Consider the following 27,095-nt stretch of genomic DNA (forward strand, 5'->3'; position numbering starts at 1 on the left):
TAATTCTTTCCCAGAGTCTCCAGACAAGAGCTCATCCCCACTGCCACCTAGACTTCTGCCTTGTGAGACTGGGCAGAGCCCCCAGCTAAGCCCTCATGGACTTCTGACTCACAGAACAGTGAGATTGTAATTGGGTATTGTTTAAAGCTATTAATTCTGTGGCACTTTTTATACACCAAGAGAATACTGATGCAGGAATCTTTAAAAGCTGTATTTGAGTGAACCTCTGAAAAGAATTCATTAGAATTTCATTTCTGTTCATCTATTGGGTTATTTTGCCATATCTTAAAAAGAAAAGCAATGATGATTTGTTTAACTTTCTATTGTGGCAGTTCTCACCCTGGAGAATTCCCTCATAAGAAGTATTAAGTCCACTTCTGCCTATGACCAAAAAAAAAAAAGAAAGAAAGACTAAGACCAGAAAATGTAAGACCTTGCTCCTGGCCTTGGCCCTACACTGTGCCCTTATTTGTCACCATTTCCTATTCCTACAGGAAAGACTGCCAACCTTTATCAACTAATGGAAGTAATACAGTCATCTTTTTCATGAAAAATAAATGCCTGTTCTGACCTGTTACTATCTCCAGCTGTAGATGATAAGAAGACTTCTTTCCCTTGACACTTTCTTAGCTTTGACCAATAAGAACTGACATTTCATTACACACATGACTATCTAACATTCACTGCCCTCCCCATTATCCACTGCTTTGGCTATTGTCAAATTCTTTCAAATTTTACCTCTTTAAAATGCATAAATAATCAAAGAAAATAATCTCTCAAATTGTTACATTCACTATATATGATTTTCTTTTTTAATTATTAAAACTTTGTGCAGTGGCCATATCATAACCAATAAGGTTTATCTGAGGTGCAATCATTGCTAATTAAAAAATTATTAGAGTGGACTCACTGCTGTAACAATTCCAAAATCTTGATAATGAAGTTCTTCCATTGGCCCTGTCACAACTTGGCCCAGGTTGGGAGAGGAGCCTGCTCTGCTCCATCCAGGTTGGCAGGGACTGAGGCCCCATGTATTAGTGATGCCACCATCTAACTGGGAGTCAGACCCCTTCTCTGGATCTTCTGTAGCCTGTCAGGCTCAGAGGGAAACAATAAATCCTGAAGAAGGTCGAAAAAGGAAGTCCACTCTTAATTACTTTGACCCAAAGGCAATGCACCTCATTTCTGTTCACATTCCACTGGCATGAAATAATCATATAGCCTCATCTAATACAGAGGAGCTGGATATTATAAATTAGCAGGAAGATGATTCTAACTTATAACCCAAGAAGATAGAATATTGATTAACTATGTGAACACTCGAGTTATACTACTAGGATTCAAATCTCCATTCTTGTGGTGGCCAGTTATGTGGCTTGGGCAAGTTACTTGGTCACTAGACTGCCATTTTCCTACCTATGTAATTGGGGAAATAGTAAATTCTGTCATTGAGTTGTGAGCTTTAACTGAAAAAGGGCATAGCAAGAATTCATAAATGCTCTTGTTAGAATTACCTTAAAATGTTAACTAGATCAACTATCCATCCAAAGTTATATGCCTGTCTCCAAAGTGTCATCTACCACTGATTTCAACACATATTTAATCATTCTGTCTATTAAAAAGTTCTTCCTTCCACTGAGTTGAAATTGGCTTTTTATAGCTCTATCCTCTTAAACCTTTCTATCTCTTTGAGTTTCTATGGACTATCTCTTCCAAATATTAGGTTCTTTAAATATTTGAAAAATATTTCTCTGAATTTTAGCTTATCAAGACTACACATCTCCAGTTCTTTCCATTATGTTTCCTAAAACACAGTTGCATCCTTTACCACATTGGTAATTCTCTCTAAAAGAAATTAGCATAAGACTTTAGTCAGATAGATTATATCATGTTGTGATGTGTGTTTTATGCTGCTTAGTTTTTTTCCACCCCGTCCTTCTCTGAATACATTGATTCTTTTAGAAATGGGACAGGTTCTTATATTTACCCTTTTTACTAAACTTTAATCTTATATAGCTCTCGCCTCTTGAGATTTTATGGAAGTTGGTACTACAATTTAGAATGTTAACTGCCCCAAGCAGCTTTATATCATCCATACATATTTCTGATGTCTACCCCATCAAGTTAAAATACCATGAGTAGTCCTAACTCTGAATATTGTTGTTGTTGTTTTTAATCCTCACCCAAAAATATTTTTTTATTGATTTTTAGAAAGAGAAAGGGGAAAAAAAGAGAAATAAAAAAACATCAATGTGAGAGAGAAATTTTGATAGGTTGCCTGCCATGTGCACTCCAACCAGGGATCAAATCCATGACTTCGGTATGTGCCATGTCTATGAATTGAACCTGCAACCTTTTGGTATACAGTACGATGCTCCAACCAACTGAGTCACTTGGCTAGGGCCTTAATATTGTCTTAATAATTTAATTCCTTTCCCCTTGAACTTCCATTCTCTCTAATCACTATTTGTTCACCAATCTTGGATGGAGTGTCATTCCTCTTAATGAAAAAAGTAGGAAGTAAATGTAAGTTAAGACATAAACATTTATCTTTCTTCCTTTCAATATTATAATTTAAAACAATCTACTTATTTGTTTTAGTCAGGGTTCTCCAGAGAAACAGAGCCAACAAATATACATATATTAAAAAAAGATATTTATTCCTTAATTGGTTTTGCTTAGTGGATAGAACATTGGCCTGCAGACTCAAGGGTCCCAAATTCGATTCCAGTCAAGGGCATGTACCTTGATTGCAGACACATCCCCAGTAGGAGGTGTGCAAGAGGTAGCTGATTGATGTTTCTCTCTCATTGATGTTTCTCTCTATCCCTCTCCCTTCCTCTCTGTAAAAATCAATGAAGTATATTTTTTTTAAAAAGGAGAGATTTATTTTAATGAATCAGCTCACACCATTGGGGAAGCTTGGTAAGTCCAAAGTCTGTAAGGCAGGCTAGCAGTTTGAAGACCCAGGGAAGAGCTATTGTTCAAGTCCAAAGGCAGATAGCTGGCAGAATTCTTCTTGCTTTGGGGAGGTCGGTCTTTGTTCTATTAAGGCCTTCAACTGATTAGATGAAATCCATCTCCATTATGAAAAGTAATATGCTTTATTCAAGTCCACCAATTTAAATGTTAATCTCATTCAAAAAACACCATTATAGAAATATCTAGAATAATATTTGACCAAATATCTAGGCACTGTAGTGCAGCCAAGTTGACATATAAAACTACCATAATAGTATCTAATTCTTTTTAATTTTTTTCTTACAATGAAATAGCTAAAAATCTAGCCCATATGAAGTCTGGATTTTTGTCTTCATAGTAAGTAGCTCTTTTATAGTAAATAGTCCTTTGTCCTCTTATAGTAAGTAGTTTGTTATATATAAAATCATGATTAAGTGTGTGTTTAATTTGTCCTTTTATAGTAAATAATCTGTTATATATAAAATCATTATTAAGTGAGTGTCTAAGTGAGTAGTCATAATAAAATATAACCAATTAATTTTTGTTACTATATGTAAGTACAGCATTTTAACATATACCTCAGGCATAATAATTTTCTTTGTCCATATCACTAACCAATTAATTTCTTTACCTAAGAAAAATAAAATAAAATAAAATAAAATAAAAATCAAGAGTGGGAAAAATTAGCATGCAGATGTAACTTCAAGTATAGATATATTTTCCTTAATTCATTAATTTATTTTAAAAATTCCATTTTTATATTTTAAATTGACATTTAAAATTTAATGTTTCTTCTTTAATCGATTTCACAAGACTTTCAAAACAAATATCTATATAACTAAGATGTGTAAGCATTAAATTTTAGTTCAATGTAATCCTATATAATAAAGAGGTAATATGCAAATTGACCCTCATACCCTCCCACAAGATGGCCACCCCATATGGTGAAAGATAGCCGCCATAAGAAGGCCAGCAGAGGAGGGTAGTCAGGGAGGGATCAGGCCTGCAGGGGAGGGCAGTTGGAGGGGGACCAGGCCTGCAGGGAAGGGCAGTTAGGGGTGACAGGGCCAGCAGGGGAGGACAGTTAGGGGCAATCAGACCAGCAGGGGAGGGCAGTTGGAGGTAACCAGTCTAGCAGAGGAGGGCATTTGGGGGCAATCAGGCTGGCAGGGGAGTGGTTAGGAAGTGATCAGGCAGGCAGGCAGGCAAACAGTTGGGAGCAAGCAGTCGCAGATTGTGAGAGGGACGTCCAACATGGATTAGGCCTAAACTGGCAGTCAGACATCTTCCAAGGGGTCCCAAATTGGAGAGGATGCAGGCTGAGCTGAGGGACACCCCCTCCCCAGTGCATGAATTTCATTCACTAGGATTCTAACATTTATAATAAAATTCTAGAATAAAAATAATGCCATGATGTCTATGGAAATTAGATCTTACTAAGCTAGTAAGTATTTTGGTTCTATACTTTTATGAATTTGGGTTTCTGAAAATGTGGTTTTCATTCTTGGCTAGCTATTTATAATAAAAAGAAATTACTCATTTTGAGACTTTAAGAGATTTTAATATGTTTTTGAGTCTTCCTAATAATTCCTTTTTGTGTATGGAATTTTCTGGATTTCCTTTTTTTTTCATACTTTTAAATTATCTCTCTTTAGGTTTGGATGTGTGGAGGAGAAATGTTCGACGTTCCATGTTCTAGAGTTGGTCATATCTACAGGAAGTATGTCCCATATAAAGTTCCATCTGGGACCAGCCTGGCAAGAGTGAGTACTTGGGGGTCTGAATAAGCTGGGCTTTCTGTCAGCAGAGGAAGCAGCCTTACCCATGGTATAATTTAAAACACACTTTAACAGAAGCACCAAACCAAAATAAAATCTCCACCACTTGCCATTCCACTGGGCAGTCTTCAGTATGTAGAGAGTGTTTCTCCGAGTTTTTTGTGTTTCTCAGAGTTTTCTTGCCTGGTTCTTTAAAGAAGTAGTATGTTAATTCTTATTGTTAATCATTTCAAGGTCTTTTCACAGTCTATTTAATCTTCACCATTACCTCTGAGGTTGGTATTCTTAGGATAAATAGCACAGGAAGACTTGAATCTCATGTCTTTGGAAGGAAGGTCCAGTACTTTCCTCCCATGGGGAGCATAACAGGAGATATCACAAGTCAGCTAGAGGAAGGGATAAATAGGAGACAGGAGGGGTGAGTGCCCAAACTCTGCCTTCTCATTTGTAACTCGGATCAGCTCTGCCTAAAGTTTTACCCCAACCTCAAAACTCCAAAATCGACAAAGTCCAAGTTTTTGTGTTTTGTTTTGTTTTTAGGGGGAAAATTTCTTTTTTCCTTTGATCACATGCAAGGATGCTTTTGTCTTTGGCCTTTGAGAATGCGTTCATACATGTTTGGGAGGATGTAGGCACAATGCCTTTTGGGAACAATCCTGACAATTTCTGCTTCCGTGTTACTTTCTTCATAGCTGAGTTAATTTTTTGTGTCCAAGTAGCCTTTAGTTTACTTGGTAATGCTCCAAAGAAAGTGCAATTTGGGCGTGCCAACGAAAAGCCATAAAGTATATGTCTGTATAGCAAAAAAAGGTAGTAAACATAAGCTTCGGTACCATCCCTTGTTTGGGGCATCCACTGGGGCTTCTGGAAGTATCCCCCATGAATAATGGGGCCTCTACTCCCAATACCTAGAACAAGGCTTAGTAGACATTCAACAAGTATTTGTTGACAGAATTAATTAATCAGAAAAAACTGCAACAAGAAAATGCATTAATTTATCAGGAAAAATTAATTAATCAGGAAAAACTGCAACAAGAAAATACTATTGATAAAATTTAAACATTTTAATTAAGTATAATAAATTTATATTTATAGTGAGTGTTTAGGGGGAAGTAGGGTTTTTCCGTATGCCCTTTCTGGGGTTATTTGTCAACAGGGTCCATTTTTCTTTAGCCAAATCCATAATCACTTTTACAGACATTTGAGTTAATAATAATGAAGTTATATTACATATTCCTTGAAGGGACAAAGTCATATTATTCTTCCCCTTGAAAGATTAATCACATATTAACAACACACTCCATTAAGTAGCTGTAGAACTATATCATTAAAAAAAAAAAAAAAGGACCAATCACAAAATTACAAAGTGATCAAAGAAAATGAAAAACAATTCTGATATTTTATGGGAGAATTTCAACGACTGGCTACCCACTACATTATTACTAAATCATCAAAAATGATGAGAAACTTTCAAGTTACTTCAAATGCAGGGCCACATTGACTCAATACTTAGTTCATCTTTCCAGCCTCATTAGAAAGTGGAGGCGAAGATTGATACTTGGCTCCATAGGCTTGCATCTTGGGTAAGGAAATAAAATTTAATTTAGTCGGAAGACTTCATACATATGAATCTGAAACCTCATTCAGAAAAACAACAAGAATTCACAAAAAGGTAGACGAATGAACAGCTTTGAGCACATATCACAAATCAGCCATGCAAATATCATAAATCATAGCAGTTAAGAATACCCCCGGCAGAATGGTGATCTGCCACATATCCCTTTCACTCATCATATGTTCTCTAGCCAGTGGCCACAGTCATTCATTCACAAGGTAGGTAGTGTGTGCTTGGTTTACAGCCCAAAGTAAAATAAAACTGGGAGAAAGTTATGCTTATCCAAAGAGTTCATTTTCAAATAACAAAGTTGTTCACATATTTTTTTTAAAAAAATTAAGTACTTTTTCAAGAATTGTTGAATATAGGGAAGCTAGGGCCGATGCATAAAAAGCAGAGCCATGTAAACTCAATACTTAGTTCATCTTTCCAGCCTCATTAGGAAGTAGAAGCAAAGATGGAGACTTGATTGCAAAGCCTTATTTTTTTTTTTTTTACTTGTCTAATTCTTCAAAATTGGGCACTTTTCATATATGTGCTTGTCTAATTCTTCAAAATTGGGCACTCTTCATATATGTGCCTATACATATTGAGGATGCCAACAGAATTCCAAAATATGCAAACAAATACACATACATACACATATATTAGTACATGTGAAAAGCTGGCAATCCTCTAAACAACATACCAGTGTGTATTATAGAAATAAATTCTGATAATTGGTTGTTCAGTACCTTCTATCTACCTAGCATTACAGTCTGGTTGGAAGAGAGAAGATATTCACACATGAAATCATTAGAGGTCAATACAAAACAACAAATAAGTACTCAAATGTATTATAAAGATATGGACAGGTTGAGCAAAGAATACAGGAAAGGGTGCCATTGCTGTTGAATTGAAAGAGAACCTTCAACAATACCTCAGTTAAATGAACAAGGCTCTCATAAGAGTGTTTCCCAGCTCATGAGCAGTGACCAGAACCAGTTCCTGGCCCACTTTTTACCCAGCCTCAGTGAACTGGGGAAAATAAGAATCACAAAGCTAAGTCTATTCAATTTAATAATATATTTTATGCAATAATTATACACTTTTTTCTGTTTTTATGACAGAATACAAGATAGTAGATTTTTATTAATGTCCTATTTGGCAGAAATGAAAAGTAATATCATTATGTCAATTCCCACAAAACACAAAAGTCTGAAACACGGTAGGTGACTTATAATTCAACTTCATCTTGGAACCAAGGGTCTTCATTCATCATGAATAAAACTATGTGTTTTACTGATTCATCTGAGGGTCCCATGCCAGTACTGCTCACAGTCATGGTATGTTATCATCAGGAACAAACAGCAATTTCCTAAGGGAAGCAGTGCTCACCCCTAGGGACTGTAGTGACAATTATTTCTTCTTTGGGATGGACTGACTGTCCTTCATCACAGACAAGTGAAGACAAGGACGCAGCTTCTCAGTAAAAAGCACATTAAGCCTTTCGCTTAGTGACACTTTGCTAAATAGAGGTAGCTGGTGGGTGAAGACTCTTCAGAGAGACCCTTTATCTTTCAGGTTGTGACATGAGCCAAGTATAATGCCGAAGGAGCAGCGATCACTGACACCTCACAGACTCCCCTGTGAACCTATTGTATAGGGATGATTAAAGCCATTGGACTGGAGACAGGTGGCTCTCACAGCAGGGACATGACAGAGGTGCAGATCAGTCATCCCATGGCTAGCCATGCCAGCTAATTGTAGTACAACAGCAGTCCCCACAGGAGCAACTTGGCCCACGGAGTTTCTCCAGGAGGTCCCATGCCAGCAGAGACTTGGAGCCATGCGGTCCCATGCCCTACAGACTGTGAGTGGGGCAGTGCTGGAAGTTCACACAGCTGTCTTCCCTGGCTCCAAGGAGAGAGAGGACCACATAAGAGACAAATCTGGAACCAATTTTCACCCTAAGTGTGTAAGGGACCCCAGAGAATGCAAATCGGGATTCTGTCCTCCTGGGTTCTTACCACAGGCACAAAATGCAGTATCGATAAGACTTTCTTTTCTAAAATTTCATCTTGCATTTTATGGAAACCATTATTCAAGTTTCAGGATAAGAACTATAAAACCAAAATCAAACTCCATAAGAATTCAATTGTACAAGATGGCCTATTGTACTTGTAAACGTAGACAATAGTGTGGTGACGGGGTGGGGGCAGGAGTGGAGTAGAGGGAATCGATGAGTGGGAGGGGGACATCTGTAATACTTTCAACAAAAAAGATTAAGAAAGGGGGGGAAAAAGAAAGTGTAGCTCACTTAGAAAGGATAGAGGTTAAATGTTAAGTATGTAGAGTTGGAATTGTGAACTCAGGCCTGGCTGTCCAAGGCTTACCCCTCCTGCGATGTTGTCCCTTTAGAAGGAGGTGTAGAGTAAGCAGGAGCAGCTGGGGCAGTGTTGGCAGGGGCCTCAGCAAGAGCAAAGTTTCAGGAAGGAAGGAGAAGGCTTGGAGAGAGAGCATGGGCTGTGTTTGGGAGCTCTGGAGTTAAACTTGACCATGCATTGGAGACCCATTCTAGAAGACTCTGAATGCAGACCAAGGTGTACAGCTTTTTCTTATAGACTGCAGTGAGGTACTCATGATTTTTTAACAGGAGGTGCCAGGATAAAAAAAAAAAAAAAAAAAAAAAAAAGAGGGGGTAAAATGGAAAGATCAACCAGCAATTAAATACTAAAAAACAGAAAGACTAAATAAAGTGGCATTTTGAATGCAAGAAGCATTTGTAAAGAAAGTTTCCTAAAAGATATGTATTGACTTGTCCCATTGTGCCAGGAGAAAGACATCAAATATGACTATGAGGTTTTCACTGTAGTGTCTGAGGAAACAGTATCAGGACAAATACTGTATAGGGATGTGAGGAGGGGGGAAGGGAAAGATCCTGAGAATGGTTTTAGATAAGGTACATTACAAGTGACAACTTTATATGGGTTCAGGGAGAACTGGATCTGGGAGACACAAACAGACTTCCCATCTAGAATTCTGAGAGCCCAAAAAGCCAGATTTTGCCAGATGTCCTTTACCAATAAAATTTTATTTCTGAAGAAAATATTTATGCCAGGCACTATGCTAGGCCCTGGAAATATAAATGATAAACAAAATAAATACAAGCCTTCGTTTCTTATATCTTAACTTCTTATATCTAATAAGGTAGAGTCCAGAAATCTATATATAACAATCTGAACACTGTGAACTTAAGATAATGATTAAACAAAAATAATCAAACTCTATATCTTATATAGCTTACTTAGTTATAGACTGTTTTATATAGATTATGACCTTATCATTGGGATTATGCTTTAAAAGAAAGGGAAGTATATCTCACAGATAACACACAGCATTATTTAATATGTGCAGTGATATATGTTCTATTTAACAGATTATATTTAATGATCCTATAGGCTACACTGTGATGTATATACAAGTTACAAATGGTTTTGACTTTACACATTTATTTAGGGTTTCTTAGCAGGATGACTTGGGTATACTTAATGGGCACTGAGGTTAAATCTGAGGTCTGAGGAAGAATGGTTGTTTTGCCTGTCAGCTGTGAAATTACTTCTCAACATAGTCCCCAAAGTGCCTTTCTTCATGTCATATCCCTGGTGGTATCTAGCCCTGTTGACTCCATGGATCATCTCAGACTCTTGAAATTGGTAGAAGTGGAAGGAGATCGGAAGGAAGGAATGGAAGAGGAAAAGGAGGGGTATTTCAATGTCAAAGCCATTCAACCCCAAGTTGATTAATAGTGTTTCCTCCTTGCTCACTGTGGAGTCAGCTAACCCTGTCTCATGTAGATGAAATAGAAGAACACACTATCTGGCATATGGAGCTCTTCCTTGTTTATGTCAGAAAATATAGCAGTTAAGAAAAAGCATTAACAAGACCAAAATGACTAGTTTGACATCAGAAAATAAAATAACCAACAAAGCTATAAAATGTGGTGATGAATAGAAAAATCTCCATTCTACAAATTGACCTTTCTCCCTTGATGACTGTAAATCAGTTTCCTCTCATAAAACTGCCCAGCAAATAAAAGCTATAGTTTAACAACCTTAGCCATCAACAGCAGCCAGCACTTCTTTCGATTGCTCTCAAATGTTTTATTTGAAACTATCATAGGGTTCTGATGCTTTATTTGAAACTATCATTGAGTTCAGGGATATAGTGGCCCATCACAAGTTTTTTCCCCAAAAGCAGGAAATGATGAGTTCTTCCCCAAAGACTCAGCCTGCATAAATGGCTAGACCATTGGAAGCAATTCCTCTAAAAACAATCACTATTTCTAATTCTTCCTTACAATATAAGAAAAAAAAAATATGGGAGATGAAAAATATTTTTTCTATTCCTGAAGGTTCTTTTGCCTAATCTAATAATGAAATCTATATGACACAGGCTAACAGAAGAAAACCAAATTTAATTATATGTGTAAGTATGAAACCTCACATACATGAGAGGTACAGTGTCAGACCAGGAAAATGAGGTATATATGACACTCTGACCTGAAGATGAGATACGGCACCTTGGGGGCTTCCAAGGGAAGGAAGGTCATTTTCAGATGGAAAAAAAAAAAAAAAAAAAAAAAAAAAAAAAAAAAAAAAAAAAGCAGCAATCCAAAGTCTGCCCTGCCCTCTAGATTGGTAATAGAAGGTTATTTCTGATGATAATTCTTATTATGACCAAGGAATCAGACTTAAATTCTTCAAGAGAGAGATAAAAGTTTCTCAGAAGTTAGAGTCTCAATTGCCTTCAACTCAAAATAATTTGCATGCCAAAGTAGCACATCTTGGGGAGGCCTGTTCTGAACCCGTTCGAGAGAAGTAAGGCAGGCCAATACTTGTGGCAAGAATGAAAGATAATCCACATACTGCAATCATGTGGTTATTTCTCTCCCCTCTTGGCTACATTTTAAAATATAATATCTTGTCTTCAGATGAAGCTTTTTATTTAAGAAATTCAAGTGTCTTCTTCCATAAATGATATTTTGTCATTCTTCATGAGAAACATCCTAAACATCAATAATGTTTATAATGTGACAATAATAATTTACTAAGTCATTAAAATATGATGAGTTCATTGCATGTTATGAAGATCAAGTTTATCTCTAACCTCAAGAAAAGTCCCAGTCTGGAGAAATTCTTTAATAGATGTGTATCAGGGAATGTCACTCACTACCCAAGTACCTTCCCCACACTAGAGATGAGTTTTGGTTCACAATGCTGGCAGAGCACTCATAACTCACCCTGCAATGATGTCCCTGTTTTGACCACTAGGCATTTTATGTTTTTGAACACTGGACATTTTATGTTTGTTTTGCATTTGAGGAAAATAAAGCAAAGCAAAACTGTTCTCTCTGCCAAGGACCAGAGAGAAGAGATTTAAAAACATGAAACATAAATTCATTTCCCACTGTTTGACCATCATTTGCTCCCTTAATTTCTCAGTGGTATCAGGATTTTTTAAAGTATGTAGCCATATATCTTTTTATCTGTTTGCTTAAAAAAATAATAGCAGAATCACATTGTGTGCTGGGGTTCTTGTTCCAGCATTAAGAAGGGTTCAGCAATCTGGAGAAAGGCTATGCATAGATTAAGTAGGAGTCCAGAGAAGAAAGATAACTTTGAAAGGCATTGGGAGTCAGAGGAACCTAGCTGAAGGAGCTAAGTTCTCCCCGGTCTTAGGACCCTTGCTTTTTATTAACACAAATTGTCCTAAGGCAAGGTTAGAGATAATACACTTCAAAGGGTAGGATTTAGTACAGAAACATTGTCAGAATGGGGAATTGCCTTCAGCTGTTCTGGTGTGTTTGGCCAACAAGAGGCAATAACATGTAGATTAAGATGCCACCGAGCTGTCTGGCAGTAAACAATCATCCTATTCAGGTTTGGGGAAATGCCTTTAGCCATTCCAAATAGGTGATAACATATGTGACTCAGTCCTTGTTGAGTCCCCAAGTTCCATCAACCTTTTGATGAAACTCTTGCAATTATGATAAGCTGGAATTGGCTTCCAGCAATAGTGTATTTAAAATTGTTGAGCATGCCGAAACTGGTTTGACTCAGTGGATAGAGCATTGGCCTGTGGACTGAGAGGTCCCAGGTTCGATTCTGGTCAAGGACACATACTTGGTTGTGGTCACATTCCTGGTGCAGGGTGTGCAGGAGGCAACTGATCAATGTTTCTCTCTCATCTATGTTTCAAACCCTCTACCCCTCTCCCTTCCTCTCTGTAAAAAAAATCAATAAAAAATAAATAATAAAACAAAAATAAAATTGTTGAGCATTATGCAGGTAAAGCATAGGATCTTCAACCCAACTTAGACACTGAAAACGGAAGTGGAACCATGCATCACTGGCAGGTACAGTCTCTTGCCATTTGGAAGTGCCATAAAAATGTAAAAAAAACAAACAAAAAACTGAGGTCAAGACAACATTACTTTAAACTCAGCAATTTCCCACAAAACTTCTCAAAACTAATTTTAGTTTGGTCTCCTTTTATTTATTAGCTTTTTTCCTTTAAAAATTCCCTTAAATGCTAGCTTTTCCCTAGCCCTTTGCTCAATTTAATTGTTTTAAATAATTCTCTGTGCTCAAGTTTCAGCTCAGCTCTGACTTATGAGTCAATTATGTGATGCTTTCTAGTGTGCAAAGAAAGCTTGAAACCCAGTCAGACACTTCCCAAACTGTGGGGACAATAGTTAGCACTTCTCTGTCTAGCGAGTGAGGTCCAACATTTCACAGTTTTTTGTTAAGCCTACTGGAAGATTTTAAATATTAATGTAATATTTTAATGGTGATCCTACTTGATATTTAGCTGCCATGATTAGTCATTATTTTTGCTTTGCCATTCTTAATGAAATTAAAATAGGATATGTTTTTTCTTTCCTGTGGTATCTTCTCCAGTCTGATGTTAGTTACTTTTTGCCTATCTAGAGCGCCTTGGCACTTTATGCTGTATTCAGCATTTATATACCTTTCTTTTTCAAAGCACTTGAGCAACAGACTACATGATGAGCCCTATTTGTGGGCGAGGGGGAATTATAATGGCCTTTTTATCATTATTCCCATTAGAAGTGAACATTTTCCTGCACTCAGGATGCCACTGGATAAGGAGAAAGCTTATTTGGATGAAATGGGTCCCTGCTGCTACAACATTAAGCTACTAAAACTTAAGCAAATTAAAATATGTTAGTATGCCATAGTCTCACTAACCAAAAGTGCAACTCTTGCAAGAGGGAGCAGGACGGGTGGCTTAATCACCCTGCCTTTCCGGGCCCCATTGGATGATGAAGCGCAGAAGCACTGGAGGAGGCACTCATTTCCCAGAATTCCCAGGAGATTCGTAAATGCAGCGACATTGTGCTTGAGGCCTCCGCTATTTCATTTCCATTCTGATCGCCCTTGATTCCAATGGTTTACTGCTTCCTCACAAGAAAGCCATTTTCCACTACAATTTCAGCCTCCTTTGTGATGTCATTAAAGGTGGAGAAAATGGTTCCACTTTTTTACAAAACTTGCTATTTTGTAAAATGAAATACGACCTAAAATCAAATGGCCTCTTTGTGGTGTCTGGATGCTTTTGGTGTTCTAATTATGAAATGTTTATAAAAATAAAATTTCACAGGTTGCCTGAAGTTTAAATAGATATAATTTCAACCTAAGGACCCTGCATGAGTTATTAAAAACATAGGGATTTTTTTTTTTTTTTGCCCTTTTTGAAAGCATGAAAAATAAAACAGGGTGTACTAATACAAAAGGGAATAAATGCTGTTGCACTACTTAGTTCAACCACAGTTAGTTTGAATGCTTGCTGTGGATATTCTTGTGAAGAAACAAACAAACAAACAAACAAACAATATTTTCTTTGGCTGAAGGTTAGAAAATGCCAGTTGTGATTTAGTTTTTAAAATAGCCAATGTGTTAATACTAATCATCTACAATTAAGATCATACCATTTTTTATATGCAAATTGTGATAACTGAGATACCATTGGTTGGGTTGTTGGAAATGGACACCCAGGTGTCCCTAGACATCCCCAAAAGGCTTCTACCCCCACACTCACAGAACTTGTGTCAGACGGAGTACCCACCCTGTGCCACCTGGGATTTGCTTCTTCTGCTTGTGCTCCCACTTGCTTTGGTCTCTTGCCTGAGACACCACTGGGGAAGCCATGCCGCCATCCCCCCCAAAAAAAGAGCATCACCCTCTAGCTCGTGGTGCTGCCTCTGGAGAAACCAGTCCTCAAAGTGCCAGAACTTCTCTCAGTCCTGAATAAACGCAGACAGGATCTCCTGCCTGTGGCCATACGCCCTCACTTGAACACAAAAAGACCTCTGTCTATATTGGGCTCCCTTTAACAATTCCAACAACTTCTTGTTATCTCCACTTCTCAGAAAATCAGGACACCAATTAAGAAAAAGAATTTCACTTATTCTGATCCTCACTCTCAACCACATACAGTCTTAAGGGTGAAAGAAATAAAACAAGACAAAACAAAATCATACTTTAAATTTTGTCCTATCACCCTACTTTTTTGTTCCTGAGGCTAGGCCATGAAAGGCATTGCAGATTCCACCTTGATTCTCAGGTGGCTTGCTTAAGGGGAACCTGGCCACCATGTCATGATGACACTCAAGCAGTCCCATGGCGAGGCCCCAGGGAGAAAGAACTGAGTCCTCAAACCAAGAGCAAGCACCAGATTGCCAGACATGGGAGTGAACCACAATGGAAAATCTTTCAGCTTCATTTAAGGCTTCAGATGACTGCTTCCTTGGCCGAAGTTTGACTGAAACTCCTGAGAAATCCTTGCCAGGTTGCTCCACAAACCACTCGCAAGTCCCTGACACACACAAACTATGAAAGATAAAAATGTTTATTATTGTTTTAAGCCACTCCATTTTGGGGTGATTTGTCATATAACAATAGGTAGCTAATACAGCTGTTTCTGGCTAACAGTCCTTCATCAGCAACATTTAGTCTAAATTTAATGGAAAATGATTATGTCAAGTGGCCCATTTGAAGCTTAAAAATTAGGAAAGCTTGTGGATCAAAGGACACTATCAACAGGTTTCAACGGAGTGAAAACTCAGTTCACAAAATGGAAAATATTATTTGCAAATAATATGTCTGATAAAAGGTTAAGACCCAGGAATTTTAAAGTATTCCTACATTCAATATCAAAAAAAAAAAAAAAAGAAAAAGAAAAAAGTAAAAAGAAACCACACCTGATTTTAAAATGCAGAAAGGATTTGAAAGGATTTGGAATAGACATATCTCCAAAGAAGATATACAAATGGTTAATAAGCACATGAAAAGACACTAAACATCAGTATTCATTAGGGAAATACAAAACAAACTCATTATGAGATACCATTTCAGACCCACTAAAATGGCTGTTATTTAAAAAAAAAAAAAAAAAAAAAAAAAAAAGAATGTTTAAAAGGAAATCCTTGTGCAAGGTGGAAATGTTAAATGATGCAGCTGCTGTAGAAAATAGTATGGAAGTTCCTCAGAAAATCCAGCAATTTTACATCTGGGTATATACAAACAAAACATTGAAAGCAGGAATCCAAACAGATATTTATACTCACATGTATAATAATAGTCAAAATATAGAAGCAAACTGTCCATTGATAGATCACTGGATAAGCAAAATATGATGTATACATACAATGGATTATTACTCAGCAATGAAAAGGAATAAAATTATGATAGATACTACAAAATGGATGAAACCTTAAATGCATTATGCTAAATGGAATAAGCTGGTCACAAAAGGACAAATATTGTATGATTCCACTTATATGAGAAAAGACATCATATAGAGTAGTCAAATGCATAGAGATAGAAAGTAGAATGGTGATTGCCAGGGACTGAGGGAAGGGGGTCTGCAGTGTTAGTGTTTAATGTATCTAGAATTCCAATTTAGAAAGGCATCTTCATCCTTTTCATCATAAGTGCTTTCCTCTTTTATGGCAATAAGCCCTCACTAGGTTTCCGGCTACAAATTGACAGTCTTTCAAATGGCAGCAATGTTGACATTTTCAGGGTCAGTCATTTCTTCTAGAAATTCTATTTGAATTTCACTTTCAGCATTATCCCTTTTAGATTTTTTGCTTCTCTTTCATCTTTGTTGCCCAATTCTGTCTTTTCAGTTACCCTTTTAAAAAAAATGTCATGTGGGTTTATCGATGGGAATCAAGGAGGCAACACAGCATGTGCTTTGCTGCCTGTGCGTGAACTGAGTGACAGATGTGCAATGACCAATCACCAAAAGACTTTGAAAGAAGTCATGTGATTGGCCACTGATCATACTGTGCATCTTGAGGAGAGAGGGGAAAATGGCGGCCGAACAGATGGACTTGTTCTGAGCCTAGTCCCAGAGCAGATAGGAGCACCTGAGAGTCGCTCAGGGAGTGTTAGTTGGCAAGCTAAGGGGTAGCAGAACTCTAAGAGAAGGTAAAGGTCTGCTGAACAGGATTTCCTGACCAAGCAGCCCACACTGCCATGGAGACCTCTCCCAGAGCTATGGGGTCAGAGGGAAAACTACTCCATCTTGCAAAGAAAAGAGGATCTTATCTGAGGCCTGAAAAACCCAAAACAGTGGAGACCACTAAACAGCTGTGATGCCCCAATCGGCACAAACACGTGGGTGGATTCAAGGGAGTTCTTCAATCACCCACGGAAAAGAGAAAGAGAACTACATAACCAGACATCCTGAAAAGAGAGACCATGGGGAGACAAAGAAATAGCCCGCACATGAAAGAAAAGCAGGCATCACCAGAAAAGAAGGTAAACGAATTAGCGGCAAGCAACCTACCAGAGCAAGAATTCAGAGTAATGATTATAAGATGGCTAAAAAGAATGGAAGACAAATTTGACAATATGAGTAAGACCCAAGAGGAAATGAAGAAGAACCAAGAGGAAATGAAGATTAACCAAGAAGAAATGAAAAATGACATACTGTGCATCTTGTGGGGGCTGAAATAATGTTAGTACTTTTCCTCCCACCTTCTCAATTCTTCTAGGCTAGGCTAATAATCAAATTGACAAGGACAGATTAATAGGAGGAAATCAACTTTTAATACATGAACATGAAAATTCCAAAGACAGTGTGGCAACATTGGGCATATAAGACAATTTTGGAGAAAGAAGGAAAGGACAGGGAATGGGATCTTGGGTTTGGAAAGTGAGACCGATGATTTACACATCATTGAGGAAGAAGAGCAGAACATACGTAGCAGAAAAACTCTTGCTAGGCAACTCAGGAACAATGAGGCACAGGGAGTATCTAACAGCCCTGCCTGAAGTCCATGGCTAATTCAAATTAAACTAAAGAGAACATCCTAAGATCTCCTTCCTGATGCAGGTTTTTCTGTCTGAGGGAAGCAAAAAAGTTCTATACCTGCCCTTCAATTTTACTCTGAACCTAAAACTGGTCTTTAAAAAGATAACCTTAATGAGACAGGATAGTGAGAAGCCAGAAAAATTCCTTGGCAAGGGGAATGGAGAAACTGAGACAGATAACTGATTCAAATTGACCTCATCCAGTATCCTGACTTTCCTGCTTCCTTCTTCCTTGCATGCCCACTCCCTTAAGCATTAAATCCTTAGGATATTGAGTTTCTGATCAGCATCAAATAATGTTAGGAACAAAGCTTTGGGTCTATTGATGACAGAGACAGAGTTTTGGCCAAACTAGAGATAACATCTAGGCCTCAGTTATGTTTCAGCCTCCAAGCTCAGAAAAGCAGTAAAACCAGATGAACTGACCCCATGGCTGACATCAGGACTAGTTACAATGGCCAATGACCCCCCTACCCTAGTGCTGACTAATCAATAGAGACCAAGACTTGACCCTATATGCTCATGTTGATGGACCAGCATATGAAAGTGCACACCTGAAAAGCTGATAATTATCCTATTTTGATCCTGCCCTGAGACCTTCCCTAAAATTCCTGCCTTTAGAAAATAGATAAAAACCCTTGAGACAAAGTGTTACAATAGGCAGTTAGATATTAACAAAAAGGAAGAAAGCAAATGGAACAGATATCTGATTAAGTCAGATTAACTGGGAAAGGACAGCTTCACAGTCACTCCAGGCACGTGAGTAGGCAGGAAAGATACTTTTCAGTCACCCCAGGGAGTAACCAGCACCATTCCTCAGGATTAAGGGGCAGAGAGGAAGGCTTGAGGAGAAGAGACCAGTGAGGGGAAATCCCTTTCATTAAATGCATTATGCACAATTGAAGCCAAAATGTTGATCATAAAAGGGGGAGGGCACCAGCCTGGGAAAATCTGGGGGAAAGATTAGATAGGCTATGGTCACAAAAACCCTAAAGATCCAGGAAAGGCATTGGTTGGGGAGAGCACAACCCAGGAAAAGCAGGGAAAGAGATTGGGTAGTTTGAAAGAAAGTCTACTGTTTCCCAAATCCAAGAAAATAATTGGACACTAGACAAAAAATCCAGTGCATGCCCTACTTGGAGCACCCCTATGCCCTTCTCTCAGACATGAATTTCTTGCCTTTTTTTTTTCTTGAACTCCAAAGCTTCTGCAGGAGACTTGCAACCAGGGAAGCAGCCAGCAGTGGCAGAAGACTCTTCTTTTGTCTCTAACTTTCTTTCCTGAGTTCACACAGCCTCTATGATCGGGCTGCCTGCTCTCTGCCTCTCTGAGGACATACTACATCTTCTCATTCTAATAAATCATGTCACTATTGCTTAAAATCCTCCTATGTGTGTCCCTGAAATTCTTTTTCTGTGACATCACAAAATAATCCTATTTCCAGACCATGCTAGGACCACCACCTTGACTCCAGTCTTCCTCCAATAACAAGAGGACCCAGCACACTCTCTCTAATCTAGAGCATGTCCATGCCTTCCTTCTTCAAGCATGTATCTTTGCTCTTTCTCCTAAGCACTAAGGGCCCTTCTTTTGCCTCTGTAACCTGTTTCCTGAGTCCCTGCAGCCCAGCTGGCGTGCTTCTTTGTCTTCTCCTTCTCCTTCTCCTTCTCCTTCTCCTTCTCCTTCTCCTTCTCCTTCTCCTCCTCCTCCTCCTCCTCCTCCTCCTCCTCCTCCTCCTCCTCCTTCTCCTCCTCCTCCTTTTCCTTCTCCTCCTTCTCCTTCTCCTCCTCCTCCTCCTCCTCCTCCTCCTCCTCCTCCTCCTCCTCCTCCTCCTCTTCCTCCTCCTCCTCCTCCTCCTCCTCCTCCTCCTCCTCCTCCTTCTTCTTCTTCTTCTTCCTCCTCCTCCTCCTCCTCTCTAAAAGGCCAAGGCAGCTCTGAGCAGCCCGCTGGAATCTTCCCTTTCAGTGTACTTTCCTTTTGCGTGCTAAATAAACTTCTTCTTACACTAGATTCTTGGCTCTGAATTCTTTCCCTGCCAAATTTAAGAATCAAGATTGCTGAACTGAGGGCTGATATCACTGCCAAAATTAATAATTTTTTTAAAATTTTTAATAGATCAGTACTTGCCTGTAGTTGGTAAAGGTGCCAAAGAATTGAGATATGGAAAAGGATTTTTAAAAGGCACACAAAAACATTTGGAGATGATGGATATGTTCATTATCTTAATCGTGATGATGGTTTCACTAATATATACATATTGTATGTCAAAATGCACCAAATTGTACTCTTTAAGTATGAGCAGTTTATTGTTTATCATTATTCCTCAAAAAGCTATTTTTTAAATTAGGCTTGCATGCACTTTTAAATAAGGTATGTAGTTAAATCATTTGGCTGCATTACATGCCTTCAGACATACTACCATATCCAAAGTATTTGGCCAAAAAATATAATAGGGATATAATTAAATTACATCAAAACAGCCAAAAGCATGCATGTAATCACTTGCAAACGGCTCACACAGCCTTAAGGAAGAAGAGAGAGGAAACAGCCTGTCAGAGCAGGCTCCCTATTTAGTACTGGATTAGCCATCTCTCTTTTTGCCGAAGGCTTCCCATGGATTTCAAAGAAGTCTTTAGATCAGAATAGTGCAAGGCTGAGAGGTGGAGGCTCTCCTAAAGAGATTCTCTTTGGAGCTGTATCCATGATGACATTATCATACTATCAATGATGGGAGGGCCTTAGGGTGGGGCTCTGGAGCTAGTCAAGTATCTTAGGCTTCAAAGAAGAGAAAAGAAATGCTTTTAAATCAAAGCAGAATTTTGAAAGTCAGAGGAGAGTGATGCAATTCCTTTCTGGAGGAGTGACTGTGACAAGCTTTTTCTGTGTGAGATTGGCTTTGCTAGCTATCAGCAATATCTGGGAGGAATGCACCAGACCAAAAAAAAAGGGGGGGGAGGGGGTGTAGGGATAGCTGAAGAAAGAGAAATCTATTACTAAACCCACCATAATACAATAGCTTAATATTGACACAAGCACAGTATGGGGATTGGGGTAATGCCAGTGCACATGTAATGATTGCACCCTGCAGAGAGAAACAGAAACAGGCTACTATGGCAAGATGGCCCAGGTAATACACATGCATGGGAACAATCAACTCCCCGATAAAATGCTGAGAAACTGAATGAGGATTGTATTTTTGAGATAATCAAACAGTGGGATCTAAAATGTTGCTGGCAAAAAGAAATAATTAGTGGATGGTTGTATGCGGTTTCATGAACCAGCAGGTGTAATGGAACTATCTATTTTCTTCCTGCTGCACAATGAAGATGATCAGTCAGAGCTGGAAATCTGTTCCCAGAGACTGAAGTAGAAATGTGACTTAATGTTCCTGGAAAAAATATCAATTCAAAGACCTGATGATTCTGAGAATTAAGGAAAGATTTAGTGTTGGGTAGTGCAGAGCAAACAGAACCTGAATTCTAAAGACTTCTACTATAAGGCTGAATGTGTTAAATTGTGTTAATAAATATTTGGGCAACACGAAGAAAGGAGAGATTAATATCAGCTTCAGTTCAATAGGGGAATATTTGTGATATGCATGGAAGCACAGAAGGGTGATACAAAAATAGATGATGTTCTCAATGTCTTATGCATAAAAGGTGCTCAGAATAACAGTTTTTATTTCATTTATGATTTTAAAAGTATGAAGGTCTGCTGCTTTTAAAAAATAGAGAAATCCTTCATTTGCTTTCTATTAAAAAACATGTATTCAACTATCTTTCTCAAACTGTTACATGACTTCCATGCTGAGAATAACCCCAGCAGGTCAAAACTTCCTGGATCCATCTTGAATGGGATTGGGCTCTCTCCTCCAGTCTCCTTTGTCCAGATACACTCAGGGCCTGAATGGAATCCAGCCCAGATGTGCAGAGACAGAAAGCCTTCACCGTATTTTCAGATTGATGTTAACAGCAAGCCCTACATTGTCCCTTCTAGCCATGCTGAGCCCTGGCCTCCAGCTACCACTTAGCACTGCTGTTTTCTTAAACTAGTATGCGGCTGCTTCCCTGCTTGCTTCCCAATAGGGGGCCAGCAGGGTCTTACCAGGAAGCAACAGAAAAGCAGTGGGATTGTGGGCAGCATATTTAGACAACTGTGTGTTATAGCTGACTTCTCTGCAGAGCGCTTGAAACTTTCCTAGAATAATTTCCACAAAAGAAAATATTCACTATGTATTAGCAACAGCAGCAAAATATGCCAGATTCTGCATATATAGTCAAGTAGTGAATTCAAACACATTCATGGAACAACATTCTATACATTTTATGTATATTGGAAATAGGATTGCCTTCATGTATTTGAATGTATGTAACATGTGAAAACATGTGTTCCTATCTAAATATCCAACGTGTATATGGCTATCCTATTTCCTGGAGTGGATGATTTTATTCTATAATCAAGAAAAGAACCAGGAAACTCTTCTTACAACTGCTTGTAATATTTCTCAGCTGTGGTTCCAATGTTCTCCCGAAAACGAAGTGCTGATTCACGATAACAATGGCAAATTAACATAGTGTATTGGGTGTATATATATATATATATATATATATGTGTGTGTGTGTGTGTGTGTGTGTGTGTGTGTGTGTGTGTATGTGTGTGTGTGTGTGTGTGTGTTTTCATTATCTTTATTGTTGAAAGTTTTACATATGCCCCCTTTATTTCCCATTGACCTCCTCCACCCCACATCTGCCTCCCTGCAGGCCTTCACCACGGTATTGTCTGTGTCCATGGGTTATGCATATATGCATATAAATTCTTTTGTTAATCTCTCCTCACCCATCCATACCCACCCACACCTTCCCTCTGAGGTTTGTCAATCTGTTCCGTGCTTCTGTGTCTCTGGGTCTATTTTGTTTATCAGTTTTTTTTATTCATTAGATTCTACATATAAGTGAGATCATATGATACTTGTCATTCTCTGACTGGCTTGTCTCACTTAACATAACAGGTAATATTCTCCAGGTCCTTCTATGCTGTTATGTTTTTACAACTGCATAGTATTTCATGATGTAAATGTATCACAGCTTTTTTATGTGCTCATCTACTAATGGGCACTTGGGCTGTTTCTAGATCTTAGCTGTTATAAATTGTGCTGTTATGCACATTGGGGTGCATGTATTCTTTCTGATTGGTGTTTCTGGTTTCTTAGGATATATTCCTAGAAGTGGGATCACTGGGTCAACTGACAGTTCCATATTTAATATTTTTTGGAGGAAACTCCATACTGTTTTGCACAGTGGCTGTACCAGTTTGCATTCCCACCAGCAGTGTAGTAGGGTTCCCTTTTCTCCACATGCTTGCCAGCATTTGTCATTTGTTGATTTGTTGATGGTAGCCATTCTGACAGATGTGAGGTGATACCTCATTGACATTTCAATTTGTATCTCTCTGATGATGAGTGACTTTGAGCATTTTTTCATGTCTCTTGGCCATTTGTATGTCTATTTAGATCTTTTGCAGTGTCTATTTAGGTCCTTTGCCCATTTTGTAAATTAGATTCTTTGTCTTAGTTTTGTTAAGTAGTATGAATTCCTTATATATCTTAGAAATTGACCCCTTAATAGATGTATCATTGCCAAGTATGTTCTCCCATGCAGTTGGCTTCCTTTTGCAGTTGGCTTCCTTTTCATTTTGTTTATGGTTTCTTTTGCTGTGCAGAAGTATTGTTATATTTCCAGAATAATGACTTCAGAATGATATTATTTGGCCATTCACCTGGATAGTTTATAAGCAGGAAAGTGGCAAGTGTTACAACAAGGCAATGCCAATGGAATGGTAGGCAGCACAACAATGGCAAATAATTCATCAAAGAACAAGTCTGATACTTTTGATGTAGAAATATTATAAAGAAAGGGACACAGAGGCAGCCAAGAAATCACAGTAGTCTTTGTAGCATTATCTCTTTTCTGCATCTCCCTGTATTAATTGAGCCCTACTTTGTGCCCACCATTGACCATAACTAACCAAGGAATCCATGAGGCGGCAAAGAGGTGAGATGGGGAGGAGACCCAGGGAGATGCTGGATGTGGAGTTGGCAGGACAGAACAAGAAAGTGTACGATCTCATTAGGAGTAAAATATTTGAAGTCTATGTCTCCAAATCCAGCAGACCCCTGGGCATAGTTCCAGGCCTTAATTAGAATTTTGTAGCAATTTTTAAGATAAAGTGATTTTTCTAAATATCACTAGTTTTGTTTGTTTTTGTTAATCCTCACCCAAGGATATTTTTCCATTGACCTTTTAGAGAGAGTGAAAGAGGGAAGGAAAGACAGAGAAACATCAATGTGAGAGAAACACATAAATTAGTTGCCTCCAGCACGCATGTCTCTGGGGCTCAGACTGGGGAGAGTCTGCAACTTGGTAACTCCCCTTGACTAGAATTGAACCAGAGACTCTTTGGTACACAGACCAACACTCTATCCACTGAGCTAAATCAGCTAGAACAAAATATCACTAGTTTTTACTTTACTTTTACACATGTCTGGATCTTCTTAAAGTTCCCAGCTATTCTGTGCATTTTATCTTCTAATGCAAATGAAAACGTAGAAAGGGTCTATGTTCACACCAACTGGATACTTAAATTAAGGGATTTGAACACAAAACAAAGAGAACCATAGCCGATGGGACACCAGCCTATGAAACTGGGCTGCAATCTGGAGGCATGAGACCTCATCTCTTCAAGATACAGCAGTTGCTTTGTCTGCCACGTAGCATCACAGAGCTGAGGGGATGTCAGAGAGCATCTCATCTCAGCTAGCACCCTTCCCCCAGACCACAGGAACAATGCAGTTCAGCTATGGCCAAGGCCGGTACCCAGGCTCTCTGATTTCCAATGCCCACTCTTTCTAGTAATAATAGCTCTGCTATCCATAACACCTACTTTGTGCCAGGTACTATTCTAAGCACTTTACAGATTTCTTCATTTAATCTTACAACCACTCTCATGGTGTAGGTACAGATTACTATATGTACTTTCTTTAACTGAGGAATCTGAGCTCTAGAATCAAATAACCCTCTCCATCTCAAAACTAGCCAAATGGCTGCACTTCTTACCCTGAACGCACACATGCTCCCGCCCCTACACAGGGTGCCTATTTCCCTGCCAGCAACCTTCCTTCGCCCCAATGAAGAAGACTAGGTACTTGGAGCTTCCCTTTGCCCGGCTTCATTGCGCAGCAATTTACTAGATTCTGTTTTGCGTCCGTGTCACACGTAGAAAGTAGCATCGGAACACCTAGTCTTGAACTGAGCGGAGCTGCGTTCTCTCTGTAATTGGGTACCAGCTTGTTTGTCTTCCTTCTAAGCAAGATCCCTGTTTCTTGAAATGCTTTAAGCCAGGGGTCGGCAAACTGCAGCTCGTGAGCCACAGGCAGCTCTTTGGCCCCTGGAGTTTTTAGCAAAGGCCAGCTTAGGAGTACCCTAATTAAGTTAATAACAATGTACCAACCTATACAGTTTAAGTTTAAAAAATTTGGCTCTCGCCGAAACCGGTTTGGCTCAGTGGATAGAACGTCGGCCTGCGGACTGAAAGGTCCCGGGTTCAATTCTGGTCAAGGGCATATACCTTGGTTGCGGGCACATCCCCAGTAGGGGGTGTGCAAGAGGCAGCTGATCGCTGTGTCTCTCTCATTGATGTTTCTAACTCTCTATCTCTTTCTCTTCCTCTCTGTAAAAACTCAATAAAATATATTTTAAAAAAAGACTTTAGAAAAATAAAATAAAATAAAAAATTTGGCTCTCAAAAGAAATTTCAACCGTTGTACTGTTGATATTTGGCTCTATTGACTAATAAGTTTGCCAACTACTGCTTTAAGCAAAGTTATGCCTAAGAGGAACTTCATTATCTCCCGTTTCACCTGCCTTAGTTCTACGTGAAAAAGAAAGAATTTTTATAATTATGAAGGAACAGGAGGGATGAGAAAGTGGATACAATTGTAAACTGGATTTTGACTAGCACCAATTAATTATCTGATTGGCAACTGACCCCCATGGCAGAGCGGGAATGTATGCAAAGCCCTGGGCTAATCATAGCATACCCCATGCAGCTGTGAAAACTCTTCGTTAATAAGCCACCAACCGTGCTGCCTGAGGTGGTCTGATTCCTTTCCCTTTTCCCTCTTCAATTTTTAGCGCACCCGAGCTCACCCTTGAGTGCATAGACCAGTAAATGACAATTTTTTCTGCTGCATAGAACCTGAAGCGGGTGGCGGAGACCTGGATGGATGAATTCGCCGAGTACATTTACCAGCGCCGGCCCGAGTACAGGCACCTGTCCACGGGGGACATCTCCGCTCAGAAGGAGTTGCGCAAACAGCTCAAGTGCAAGGACTTCAAGTGGTTCATGGCTGCCGTGGCCTGGGATGTGCCGAAGTACTACCCTCCCGTGGAGCCCCCACCTGCTGCCTGGGGAGAGGTGAGGGGCAATTGCCTAAACCCTGCTCTTACTTTCCTGTGCCCTTCTCTTCCAGCTTCAGGAGGTGGGAGGGGCCGCAGAAACCCTCACTCCTTTGCCCAGCTGGAAAATCACGTTAGCTAGATCAGTGGTCGGCAAACTCATTGAACAACAGAGCCAAATGTCAACAATACAACGATTGAAATTTCTTGAGAGCCAACTTTTTTAAACTTAAACTATATAGGTAGGCACATTGTTATTAACTTAATTAAGGTATGTGGTAGTTGGTGGGAGAGCCACACTCCAGGAGCCAAAGAGCCGAGAGCCTTGGTTTGCAGACCACTGGTAAGCCACTTTGGCTAAGTGAATGGTCAACCTCTTTAGAAATTTCGAGGGGTGAGCATTCAGCCCTCAACTCCTATAGCTCCACCTAAAAATTCTTGACCACTGTTGACCACTCCCCAAATGGATTTTTCAATATACCTGAAAAACATGTTTATTTGAGGTGAGTGAAATGAGCATGAGAGCTTGTAGAGAATGAACATACCTGTCATGCTGCTGCATGGATAAGGGTAACCTGATGTCCGTGATAAAATCCCTCGCAGCCCCCATGCTCAGCCTTGTTCCTGTCTGTATAAGTAGAGGACAAGGTGACAGAAGGACTTGGCTTTTCTCCTACCCAGGCTGTGCTGTGCAGAATCGTGAGAAAATGCATTTCCCTGACACCTGGAACTGTGACATGTGCGGGACCCCCGTCTGTTCCTTAAATAAGCACTAACCTTTCCACCTCCAGACGCTTTAAATATCCATCTTTGGGCATGAAAGGACTATTGTGCCGGTTCACTTCCATTCCATCCTGTGACTATAGCCTTTCCCCCATAGAATAGAGTCTGTAAAGCAAGAACT

The 27,095-nt window shown here is 39.1% G+C and overlaps 1 protein-coding gene across 1 annotated transcript in view; it reads left to right on the forward strand.

Moving 5' to 3' along the window:
* The window catches only part of GALNTL6 (polypeptide N-acetylgalactosaminyltransferase like 6), an 867,296-nt gene that overhangs the window by 786,873 nt on the left and 53,328 nt on the right, over positions 1-27,095 (forward strand). The window contains exons 9-10 of the mRNA XM_084883746.1: positions 4,617-4,724; positions 25,989-26,210. Coding sequence (XP_084739872.1) covers positions 4,617-4,724; positions 25,989-26,210 — 330 coding nt within the window. The remainder of the gene's footprint in view (positions 1-4,616; positions 4,725-25,988; positions 26,211-27,095) is intronic.

The sequence above is a fragment of the Pipistrellus hanaki genome (genome assembly GCF_964339955.1).
Source record: "Pipistrellus hanaki genome assembly, chromosome: 5".
Lineage (NCBI taxonomy): Eukaryota > Metazoa > Chordata > Mammalia > Chiroptera > Vespertilionidae > Pipistrellus > Pipistrellus hanaki.